Source organism: Balaenoptera acutorostrata, chromosome 15 (assembly GCF_949987535.1).
Source record: "Balaenoptera acutorostrata chromosome 15, mBalAcu1.1, whole genome shotgun sequence".
Classification (NCBI taxonomy): domain Eukaryota; kingdom Metazoa; phylum Chordata; class Mammalia; order Artiodactyla; family Balaenopteridae; genus Balaenoptera; species Balaenoptera acutorostrata.
Window position 1 is genome coordinate 12,465,208 of NC_080078.1, and position 12,541 is coordinate 12,477,748.

General features: G+C 40.8%; 1 protein-coding gene across 4 annotated transcripts in view; it reads left to right on the forward strand.

Annotated features, from left to right (window-relative positions):
• AUTS2 (activator of transcription and developmental regulator AUTS2) overlaps positions 1-12,541 on the forward strand; it is a 1,113,272-nt gene that overhangs the window by 274,859 nt on the left and 825,872 nt on the right. For all 4 annotated transcript variants that reach the window (XM_057528426.1, XM_057528428.1, XM_057528427.1 and 1 more), the window contains exon 2: positions 618-830. In XM_057528426.1, the coding sequence (XP_057384409.1) occupies positions 618-830 (213 nt within the window). The remainder of the gene's footprint in view (positions 1-617; positions 831-12,541) is intronic.

A 12,541-nucleotide genomic window follows, 5' to 3' on the forward strand; every position in this document is an offset into this window, starting at 1 on the left:
CCCAGCCACACACAGGCATAAGTGAAAAGTTGCTGTTGATCTTGGTGATAATATGGTTGTTACATTTTGCAAAGAAGATGGGAATTAAGGATGCTCAGAGGAACTTGTGGTAAAAATATAATGCATTAAGGAAACATTTTAATCATGTGAATTGACAGTTTCTTTCTTGCTGGCTCACATCCACCTGGCCCTGGTATGTTCAGTCTTGTGCTGATTTTTTTGAATTGCGCATGCACTTAGTACTCCTTTTCTGAAACGTAATTGATGTACCATCTTGGGAAGTGAGTGTATTAAGGCTCCTCAGGGAATAGCATGCACTGGACCTAGGGCAGAGCCAGATGGAAAGCTACTATCCCAGGCAGCAGTGAAAGCACTTTTAATGGACAGATACTTTGTGCTTTGTTGAGCTTTTTTGTCCCCAAGAAGAATAGAAAGGATATATTTGTGGCATTAGGGAGTCAGAAAAATGGAGAGCCATGTTTCTTAGTTTTAGGTAGTCTCATACCCCACTTTCTTGCCTTTACTCCCTCCCTTCTAGGAACCTCATTTAGCCTCTGTTTTGGGTGTGGCGCTAGCTACCTATGTAACCACCACTTTCCTTCTCTTTTTTTCTACAGAAAGATGTAGCACTTAAGCCTCAGGAACGCGTGGAGAAACGCCAGACCCCTCTGACCAAGAAGAAACGGGAAGCACTTACCAACGGCTTGTCCTTTCACTCCAAGAAGAGCAGACTCAGTCACCCACACCACTACAGCTCAGACCGGGAAAATGACCGCAACCTCTGCCAGCACCTCGGGAAGAGAAAGAAAATGCCGAAGGGACTCAGACAGGTGAGGAAGCTTAGGGTTTGTTCATTCCTGTGGCTGCTCTTCCTCAGGTGCCTGCTTCTCTGGGGTTCTTCCTAACAGGTGGAGAAGATATTGTCCTTGGTGGGTGCCGGAGGGCTGCCCTGCAGAGCTGTGTGTTTGCTTCTAAAAGAATATACCACACCAAGCTCATTGTTTTTATCACAGTTTGAAACTTTAGCACGGTACCCTTTCAGTCACATGTGCTCTGTGTAACAAAGCCTGATGCTGGCGCTACTGGCATTGAGGGCAGACTAACGGAAGTCTTGGTGATGGTCCAGGTAGACTGGCTTGCAGGGAGAGATCCTCTGAGGTAAAACAAAGGAAACAGGCAGATTTGTTCAAATACACTGTGTATCTCAAGGTTCTGAGGCGCTAAAAATGGTTATCTGCATGCAGGCAGTACCCTGCATAAGATTTATATTTTCCAGGGAAGCCCAAATACTGTGGCATGTGGGAGAGCACTGGAAGAAATGAGTTTGCCTTTTGGTTCTTTAGGTGTCCTCCGCAGCCTATAATTCAGGACTGTCTTTGTGATCTGCTGATTGTATGAAAGTCTGGTAGTGGGGCTTACTGGGCTGTTTAATAATTAGGTTTCAATGATCCACAAGAAAATACAGCTCTTGGCATTTGGGGAGCCTTTCTGCCTGTGGAAATCCCCATATGAGATAGATTAATAATGAGAAATGAAGCTATTTATAGCAATTTTTCAGCACAAATTCGGAGGCTTTAGCACCTGCTGAGTTACCTGTGTCCTGGGTGTGTTTTGTTTGTTTTTGGAGGGACCACTGGGTGGAATTGACTATCACTTGAAGGAAGCAGAGGAAGGGAGTGTGGTTCACAGAGCAGGTGCTGCTAATTAGAAGCTGAACAGGTAATTCCTAGTTTGCAGATGTTTCTCTGCAGAGGGAAGAGATCTAGGATCAGACAAAACAGTGGTTCTAAAACCTCACAGATCATTAGAATCATATCATGAGCCTTATTAAACACATATTCCTAGCTCTACCCTAGAACCTGATGAACCAGAATCGCTAGGGGTTTAGGCACAGAAGTTTGTTGTCTCAAATTTCCTATTTGATAATGGTCAAGCCAGTTTGGAAATTTTTCTTACAAAGAATCAAGAATATATTTTTGGTGATGAATTTCAGTTAAAAGATTTGAAAGATCAAAGTCCTTAATAAGTTTGGTGTCAGAGTGGAACTTGATGGGTAAACTTCTGAGAAAATACCTAGAGTGATGGATTTCAGCATGGACTCATGAGGATCTCAGGGAAGTATCCCCAACTCTGACACACATGGCGGTTTTTCTTTGTCCTGAAATGAAATGCCAGGTTAGAGTTATAATGGTTATTATTAACATTTATCTGATGCATAGCACGGTACAGTCGTTCAGTGAGGGAGTTTGTGTAGTATAATCTACAATTTTCACAACAACCCTGGTTAGTAGATGGTATTATGGTTACATTACAGATGGGAAAACTGGGGCTTAAAGAAATAAAGTGACTTGTCTGAGGCCACTTAACAGTGAGGTACAGAGCTAGGGTTTAGACCCAGATTTCTCTGCCTTTCTCTGTTTTCCCTGTATATTCTGCTTCCCTTGTTTGAGATAAGGACTCCAAGTCGTGAGATGCAGGGAGTCTACAAGTATTTTTAGAAACTACATGAGTTGGTTTGGTCAGAGGGAGTGATTGTGGTCGTAGAAATGGCCTATGAAAGCTCAAGAAGAAAACAGGATAAACTATCAAGTACAGAGAGCAGAGAAAGAGCTTGGAAAGTTGAAGGCAACCACATTTGGATGAAGATTTAAAAAAAAAACTTTTTGTTTTTTTTTTTGACAGAGAGTGGGGTGAGGGAGGAAGGGCTGGGTTCTATAAAAGATAGTTTTCCTGTGGTATTTGTGACTTCCAACTCATGCCTCTCCATGTGAGATATGTAGCAAAAATGATTATTCCCGATGGAGAGAGGTTGCAGTGTAACCACTGCCTCTCCAACAGGGTGGGAGGAGGGCTTCTTACCCTTTCAGACAAGAAATCAATTTAATTCTGAGCTTACACACAGCTGTGGTTCCTCTTCCTTGACTCTCTTACTTCCATACTTGATCTGACTTTTCTGTTCTCTGTCTTCGAAATCCTTCTTTCTACTCTGTCCTCTAGTGAAAGAGTTTATGATCTTACAAGAAGGCAAGGACTTGTATGTCTCAAATTTGAGTAGCTTTTTGGTCTTAATTATCCATCTTCTGGTACTAATGTTATTTGAAATCAAAGCTATCCTTATTTCAGGGAAAATATTTGAAAAGCAATTAGTTTGACTCACTTTTTATGAATCATGGAGAAGGAAAGAATGAATCGTATCTTTGGCCTATGTAAGAGTTTTAAAAACAAGTGGTGTTTTCTTATCTTCAGTGTTGATGCCAAATATACTATCCAAGTGTTATTTTAGTAGGAAGGGAAACAGAAGTTGATAATTGAGGTAAAGCTGTAATACTTTCATTTATAATATTCCTAGCATCATATGTGCTATTATGAAACCCTGAACAAATCACTGTCTTTTGCTGCCCATCTGTAAAATGAGAGATTTGGATTAGAAGGTTTCTCAGTTCCATGATTCTTTAAGTTTTTGAATAACACAGATATATAGTGTTGCTGAGGTCTGTAAAGGAAGACCATAGTAGGTCTGAAAGTATTTAGTTTTGGAGTCTGTAACTGGTTGGCTCTGTGAAGACATTAAAGGAGAAGAGTGAAAAAAAAAGCTCCAGCTGAGCTTGCACCCATCCCGATGAAGCAGTATATTTTGCCCATGCTCTTCTCCATTTCCATACTGTTAAAAGAAAGTGTTCTAAGTAGTAACCACCCCAATGGAACTTACTTGTTGGATTATGTTTTTAAGTATAAATACATACTGACTTAGAAGATGCTGAGCTGGCAACTGCCTTGTAAAATGGTTGCACTTTTTTATATGGCAAATTTGAATTTTCTTCTTAATTTCCAAAGGGGTTTTAAAAAATGAAGAAAGGAGTAAATGTTATATAAAAGACTACATGTCTTTCTGACCCCCCTATGCTTATGTTTGTCTTACACAGAACTATTTGCCCATGATGTGAGTACTCAAACATTATATTAAAAAGTTTTGGCTCTTACTAATAAGGATATGGTAGGTGGGGTTTTTTTTGTTTGTTTTGTTTTGTTTTTCCTACTTTGACTTGGGAGCGGGAAAATCAAAACAGAGGTTGATAGGTCCTCTGAATAAGGATCTTTACTCTCTAACTGGGAAACTACTGAAGAGCACATTGAAGTCATGTGCTGCCAAACCTTCCAACTGACCGAGCCTTAACTTCTGCAGAAGCGTTTTGGGAAAACTTAACTCCTCTGAGGACTTTGAGTTTAGTTTTCTTTCAGTATGTCTAACTTCTAGACCACGGGATGCTTTAAAAATTTAGTACTTTGTAGTTGAAAACACTGAGCAGAGGGGTTTTAAAAATAGAAAAGAGATGAGGAAAAGTTGATAAGCATTCAGAGAACTCTCAGATTTGGCTCTGAGTGGATATTTCTAAATCTTCATTTAGTCCATTAGTCTGTCCCATCTTTCTCTAGTATGAACTGAACCAGAGGAAATAGGCTTAAGTGAGCTGGAGGAATTTTTAGGTTATATGAACTCTTCTAACTAACAGACACAAGGATGGATCATCAAAATAAATTCCGGAGTCTCCCTCCTAACTGAATTTTAACTGCCAAAAAGCCATTCATCTAAGGACAGAATTTCCCAGAGAGAGGCAACCTATTGAGATAGCTTCTAGCCATAGGAGAACACTATTTGGGAGGAAAATAAAGGAATTCGGGAATATTTCAGGAGCCTGGCAGTTAGACTCTAACCTTGCTGGTGAGAATGGCTTATGTGGGAATGCCTTACGTCGTTTAAAAATCTTTATACAAATTGATCTGGGTAGGTGTTGCTTGTAAAGAATGGAAATTTGCTCCTCTCTCTGAAAGTCTAGTTTGGTGGAGTCAAACTTGGTGGAGGATTAATAGCTGACATTGTAGATATCAAAGATGTATACTGATTTCTAGGAAGAGGAGGGATTGATCCCAGTGCCAAGTCTTTAGAATTAGAGCTCTTGTTTAAAGCTTTGCGTGGTGGCTGCGTCTGCTTTGTGTATTGGCGTTGCATGTTCGCCTTATTTGGAGTGAGTGGTTGTGTTGGTCAAGGGCCCAGGTGACTAAGCCACCAGCTGAGCTTGCACCCATCCTGATGAAGCAGTATATCTTGCCCGTGCTCTTCTCCTTTGAGAGCATTTACTACCAGAGGCAGATCCTTTATTTCAGTGGACTCACTCAGATTGTCAGAAGACTTCTTGGTGACATTTGTTACTAGTAGAAATTAACTTGTGAAGGAGGATTTATAATGGAAAACTTTGATTAAGCAGACCCAGTTCAAGTCACATTGCTGAAGACCTTCTAATTAGTTCTGGGTGGAAATCCAGGCTGAAATCACACAGGTATTTATCCAGTTTGACGCTAGAGCCTACAGGTTTCTGGAAATCAGAGCATTTGAAACACTAATGTAATTAGGTGTTATACTTTAGTAATGAAAAGACATGCACTTTGCTAGGTGCTCTTTCATAAATACATTTGTTATAATGGTTAAATGACTGAAGGTATATTGAGCTGGTATCAAGAAATGTGAGCTGCAGTTAAGTCGTTTTTACTTCATACTTCAGAGTTTCAAGTTTAATGTGTTAATTGAGATTTCATTTGCTTTTTAAAAATTGTGTAGTCATGTGAAGGTTACAAATTGAGATATTAAAGAAAATTCTTTATTTTTCCTTCTGATGCATTTAAGTTGCACATGCATTTAAGTTGCACACTACTTCTTTCCCTTTGCCAAAACTACAGAAATAAGAGTAAAAACATGTAAGAAAAGGCTGGGACCAGGAGTGAGGAAGGAGGTTGGCTTATAATTGCTCTTGGAATCTTGATTGACTTGAAATAAGGATAAGATGCCAGTTTTTAACATCTGATTTTTGAGGAACCTCCAACCCAGGCCGATCTCTTTTCAGAATTAGTTGTGTATTATATTGGAGGTATTTGTTTGGTATTTGGAAACCTGCGACTATTATAACAACAGATTATGTGAAGGTTTTTGGTGGTTTTTTTTTCCCCCCCCCCTTGGGCTTTAGAAGCAGTGAGTTTATTTTTTGAGTTCTAGAATTTTTGTTTTGTGTCTTTTGACCCTGTACATTGTTGTCTGGGATATATTCTATTGGCCCTGCATGTTGGTAAGAGTGAGCATAAATATCAGTTGACTTCTGTGAGACAGATGTTTGAAGTGAGGTGGCCAGTAATAAATTTTATCCCAAGTGATGTATATAACTCTTAATTAAAATTTAGTAAAAATTGACCAAAAAGAGGACATAGCACATTGACTACCATCTCATAAAATAAAACCCATAGAGAGAAAATAGGCTGAATTGGAAAAGGAACTGCAATTAAAAGAATGGGCATTAACTCAGCTCCAATGATCCTGAGACCTATAGAAATTGTTCAATAAAACAGTGACATTCACTAATCCCAAAGTAGGAATTTGTTATACGTATGTGTGTGTGGAGTTTTATTAAGGGCCATTTAAATATACTAAATATACTATATATTCTTAGAGGAGTAAGATGGGCAGTGACAGAAATCATTCTCAACTCTACCTACTGTAAATTCCTACAATACTGGTGATTGAAGGGTGAGGCAGCATGTTTTTCTCTTTACAAGATTTAGACACTACACTTCGGATACTTGATGAAGGTAGACAGACTCCCTTTATTTATATTAAAACTGCATTCTGTGTTAATTTAATGGTAGCTTTTCCCTCTTCTGAAGATACAGTGTTGTCTGCATGTGGCCAGATCTTAGCTACAGAACGTGAAATAAGCCTCCATGTGTTCTGCATTCTAATCTCCACTTACAGCAGTCCCATCTCCACACAAGTCTGTACATGACAGGTAATGAGTGGGAGGTGGGAGTGGGTAGGTGGCTGTGTGGTTTGCAGTGGTGTCAGTTGGGGAGCTGAACAGATGGTTGTGATAGCCACGTGTTGCGAGATTCCCGTGTGAGTTGATGGTGGTGACAGGCGACTCACAATGTGCTATTTACAGTTTGGGTTTACAGTCTTTCAGTGACATCTGAATGCTCTTTAGCAACTGCTTTCATTACTGCCTTTCGAGGAGCTGCTAATTGAAAATGAAATTGTGGGTGGGCTTTAAGGCAGGCCCAGGCAGCTCTGTGTGGTAAATGTAACTTGAGAACTGTTGGATATTTTAAGGCCCAATTTGTAATTCTTCTTCCAAGGAGGAAAAGCTAAAGGTGCATTTGAAGATTCAGTATGTGCACATAGGCAGAGCCGAATGTCTCATCCTGCCCAGAGAGCCAAGTGTGGACTCACTGGGCTGGAAAACAAGCCATCTGCCCAGGGCTCACCTTTGTATGGTTTCCTTTAAATGTGTATAACTGTGTAAGGTTCTTATTTTAAACCTGCTAACATCTTGTAATTGCCATGAGTTTTTTGTAGGACATCATCCTTCTTTCTTCCTCTGCTGTTTGTATAGTGACTGTGCAGGAGAAAATGATGATCTGATCTCTTGAACTCTGAGATGTTATATTCAAGGTCTTGCATACAACTTTTCTTCCTATAAACCTTTTCCTATCATACAATTCTGTTGAAGGCAGTTGGGGCCTCCAAGCACAATGAGGGAAGAGGAGGATGGAGGATTAGATTGGACTTTGTGGATGGTGTTCTTGATTCTTTTATGGCTGCCTCCAGCTGCGGGATTGTCATTTGTACCTCATCTTCAGAGTTTGTTAGCTAAAGCATCAGTAGCATTTCTGAAATGGTAGCTTTTGTAAGTGTTTACATGTTGAATTGTTTTATTGCCCATACTCAAAATAGCTTTGCACAGAGAAATCTTGTGCTGAACAAGGAATGACCTCCCTCTTGGAAGTGCTGTTAGCTCTCTTTTTAATTAAATGTGAAGATAGATACAACATTACTGCATTCTTTTTAGCTTTCCCTTGAACATTTCAGTGAATACTGTGAGACAAAACCATACTGAATTATATGCTTTGTTTGAGTAGGGCCGATATTTGCTTTTAGAGAGTCCCTGAGGGGCTGAGGGGACCTTGATGACACACCCCTTGCTGTACTTAACCCTCAGTCCCATTAGACCTGCTTTGCCACAGGAACCCAACTGTTTTAATGTGCTTGAGTTACTGCTGGGTCCTAATGATGTTTAAAAGACCCTATTTGGGTATTCTAAATGAATTCTGGAGCATTTTGTCTCTTGATGCAAGTCGTGATGATTTTGTACCAAGCAATGTAACAGAGTTCTTTCAGAAACTCAGGGTCTTTTCACACCTAGAGGTGTGTGTCCTTATACTAGTGTTCACAAACACACACACAGGAGCAGAAACCAAAATGGCTCACAAACTTGGGCCAAGTCCTGTCCGGGCCTGCCTGGTGTCTTTCAGGAGGCCCGACAAGCTCTGCCATGGGGCCTGCGGAAACACTTGACCTGCATTCATTGATCACAGCTCTGCAGAAGCTGCCACTTCTCCCGCGCCTCTGCCTACAGTGACGCCGTTATTGCTGGTCATTCTGTGACCACCATGCACCTGTGATTACTCAGGAAGCACTCACGTCACTACATGTCTTGAAATCATGTAGTGCAAGGCTGGACGGTCCTAATTGCTAGTGATGGTTCTGAGTGGCTGAGATTGGCTGTGATTAGATTGAGAAGCAATTAGCTGCATTTTATGGATGGGAACATACAGAATAATGTTTCTCAGAGGGTGGTCTTCAGACCACCTATGTCAGAACGACCCTGGGGCTTTTATTAACATGCAGGTTTCCAGACAGCACCTCTGACTGGTGGAGTCACAGTCCCTGGGATGAGGGTCAGAGCGTGACACCAAGTTCCTTAAGCAACTCCAGTGCAGGTGCTGCAAGAATCATACTTTTAGTAAACTGAATCGTGTTTTTTTTTTTTTTTTAGGAAAGAGAAAGGGAACATTTCTGTGCTATTTGCAAAACTTGTAACAAATCTTAAAGTTTTTAAACCATATCTGTTTGAAATAATTTTATCAATACTAGGACCATATTCTCGTTCTGTATATTTACTAATTGAGTTCTTTTTCAAAATATTATTGGAAAAAAGAAATGTTTCTTCTGAATACTATAGACATTACACTATAAAAAATGTTTTCAAAATGGCTGCTTTTTGGTAGTTTACTAGAATGTAGCCTCAGTAGAATAATTATGTTGTATTCTTCTCTCTTTATACCCCCAAGCTCCCTCAAAGAACACAGCTTTTTATACATCTGGTAACTGGAGTTTACTCATTACTCTTTCTTTTAGTTTCCTTTTTTTTTGGCTACACCATGCGGCATGAGGGATCTTAGTTCCCTGACCAGGGATCAAACCTGTGCCCCCTGTAGTGGAGGTGCGTAGTCTTAACCACTGGACCGCCAGGGAGGTCCCTTTTAGGTTCCTCTTATTGCTTTCTTCTTTCAGCACCACAGTGGTATTTCACTCTTTTTTTTTTTTTTTAATTTATTTATTTATTTTTGGCTGTGTTGGGTCTTCGTTTCTGTGCGAGGGCTTTCTCTAGTTGCAGAGAGCGGGGGCCACTCTTCATCGCGGTGCGCGGGCCTCTCACTATCGCGGCCTCTCTTGTTACGGAGCACAGGCTCCAGACGCGCAGGCTCAGCAATTGTGGCTCACGGGCCTAGTTGCTCCGCGGCATGTGGGATCCTCCCAGACCAGGGCTCGAACCCGTGTCCCCTGCATTGGCAGGCAGATTCTCAACCACTGCGCCACCAGGGAAGCCCCGGTATTTCACTCTTAACGTTTATAAATTTTATGAATCCTCCATATTATAAAAATTGGTGGTATTCAGTGGCAGTATTGGGGGGCAGGTGTGAATTAAATCTGAAAACACTGCCTAGGTATCAGTTGAGCCTAAAGACCATTAACTGTTTTCTTCATTAGTAAGAAAGCTTCAATATAATAAAATTTTATACTTGAATTTCTGGTTTGGGTTCCACAAATTCAAAAGGAAATATTTTCCTTCTAAAACCAGACAGACCAAAGGCCCTCAGAAGAAATTTTGTTTAAGTAGCAAAACGTAGATTTAGGACTTAACAATTGCCTGAGGTGTGTCAACAGTGGGTAGCATTTGTTTTTAATGCATTGCTCTGAGACCAGAAATGCTGTTCCTCTGGAGATGAGTGCAAAATGATCTCCTGAACAGTTGCTAATGAAATTATCACACTGTATGAATAAGACTGTTGATAACAACTTCTGATGTAAAAAAATACTGTCATCAAATTTCTCTAAGAAATAATGAGGTTGATGGGAAAAGCCCCTGCCTCTCAGGTGAAATATAAAGCTGGGCAATGGGCCCAGCTCACATTGCTAGAAGGCTGAATGGTACTTTCTGAAACTTAAGCAGCCCACTTGCATAATTTATCATCACCTGCCTCCTACCTCCTCATATTAAAACTCTAAATTTGTATTTCTCAAATGAATATGGCAGTGGGGAGTATTAGGGCGAGGCATTCGCGGGCTGTGATTATGTAGCTATGTGTGAAGGGGGATATATTGGGATCATGAAGGGAGTCTATGCCAGCTGCCCCCTTGGTTCTCTAGGTAGAGTGAGGAGACAAATTGACATACCAGAATACTGAGAGAGAAGGATATGGAGTTTAAAAAACCTTTCCCTGATGATTCTGACCCCGCTCTTTTCTGCTTCCTCTTAAACCTGATGGCCCATCTTTCTTCTTCCTTTTCTATCTTGGAGCTTGTCTTCAGGCTAGACTTTCAGCTTTTGGGCTTTCATCTCACTCTCTCCTTCCCTTCAAAATCTCTTGCTTGCTTCTCCACCCAGTCAGGATTGCATGGGAAGCCACTTAGATTTGCTCTTAAAGTTACAAAATGCCTTTGCCACCTGGTTCATTGCTCCCTTGATCATGCTGGTCCTTTCCCCTCAACATTTATACTGGTCATCTTACCTGGATTCTTAGCATAGTTCAGCATTGTTTTGCTCATTGCTATTTACTCTCTTGTTCAAAAAGTTTCAGTGACCTTCCATAGCCAGTGAAATAAAATCAAAGCCGCCTTAGTGTAGGACCTCCTGGATCCCAAGTTTGCTTCAACGTACCTTTCCTGCCTTGCCTCCCTCTTTCTGCTCTCCATAAACACCAAACCGTTGCTGCACTTGCTGTTATTTGCAAGAGCCCTGTGTTTCCTCCACACTGCCAAGCCTGTGCCTATGCTGTTCCCTTCATTTGGAATGGCCTTCTTCAATAGTCATATTTATCTTTCAATGACTACTTCAAATCTACTTCTTCCTTGAAGCTTTTATCATCTTTTCTCTCCGAATTAATTGCATTTTCTTCAGAACTTCCATGATCCTCTGTTTATAACTAGGGTGACCCCAGAATTTATCACCTCATGTAGGACATTTCTGAGAGTGAAAGGGGGCACTATGAATAATTACCTTGGAACAATAAGCATAAATCAGGACTTCCTGGAAAACTAGGATTATACAGTCACTATCTTTATAATTCACTTTTGACCTTTTTCATCTTGTACTCTGTTTTAGAGTTGGTTGAATACACATCCTCCCCACCTAAAGTCAAGCTTCCTGAGGACATTTCTCTGTGACACAACAAGGGGCCCAGGATTGTGCTGCATGTAGGAAGTAAAACCCTTGAAACCCATTTCAAGGCTATCCCTGCCTGGAAAACCTGAGATACCTTTCGTGTTTTCCGTTTCTGTTGTCGAGCCCTTGCAATTCATTCTCCATACAACCACCAGCGTGAGCTTTTAAAAATACACATTTGATCATATTATTCACAGATGTGAATTCACTCAGTGTTTTCAAATTAAAATTCAGATTCCTATGGGCTCTAGTGCCTGGCTCTCCAGCGCTCTTTCTTCAGCTTCATGTCTTGCTCACTGGGTGCTGCCCCTCTGTCCTTCCTTCATTTCCTCCAACATGTCAGGTTCTCTCCCACCTCAGGTAGCTTACACACGTTGTTCTCTCCGCCCAAAGTGCTCTTCCTACTGCTCTTGGCATCATGGGCTCCTTCTAGTCTTTTAGGCTTGAGCTGAAATGTCAACTTCTCAAAGAGGCTTTTCCTGACCATAATGTTCATTCCAGGGGTGTCCCTTTATTCCCTTCTCCTTTGCACCCACCTTTTTAGTTTCCTAACACTTAGCACAATTTATAATTACAGACTTTTCCATTCTGTATCTTTCTTTCTGCCCCTTCTGCTAGACTCCAGGCTCTGATGAGGCAAAGTACCATAGCCATTTTCTCCACCATAGTGTTTGTAGCACATTGCCTGGCACATAGAAGAAGGTGCTTCATAAATTAAGGTTGAATGATTGGAGGTTGGAATAATAATTATTTTTGCAATTGATGACATTGCCAATTGCATGCTCTTGTTGCATTCCAACGTTAATTGCTTACAGCAGAAAAAAAAGCCAATACAGTATGACCTTTGTTTTCCCTCTCTGGGGATATGAATGTAAAATGAGATACTGATGATCAGCAGATACACACCAGGCAAAGATTTAATCCAAGAAGTCACTGCCCTTCTGGTGGATGGCGTCTGCTGTTCTCCCATGGAATGTATCAGCATTCTGTCGTCC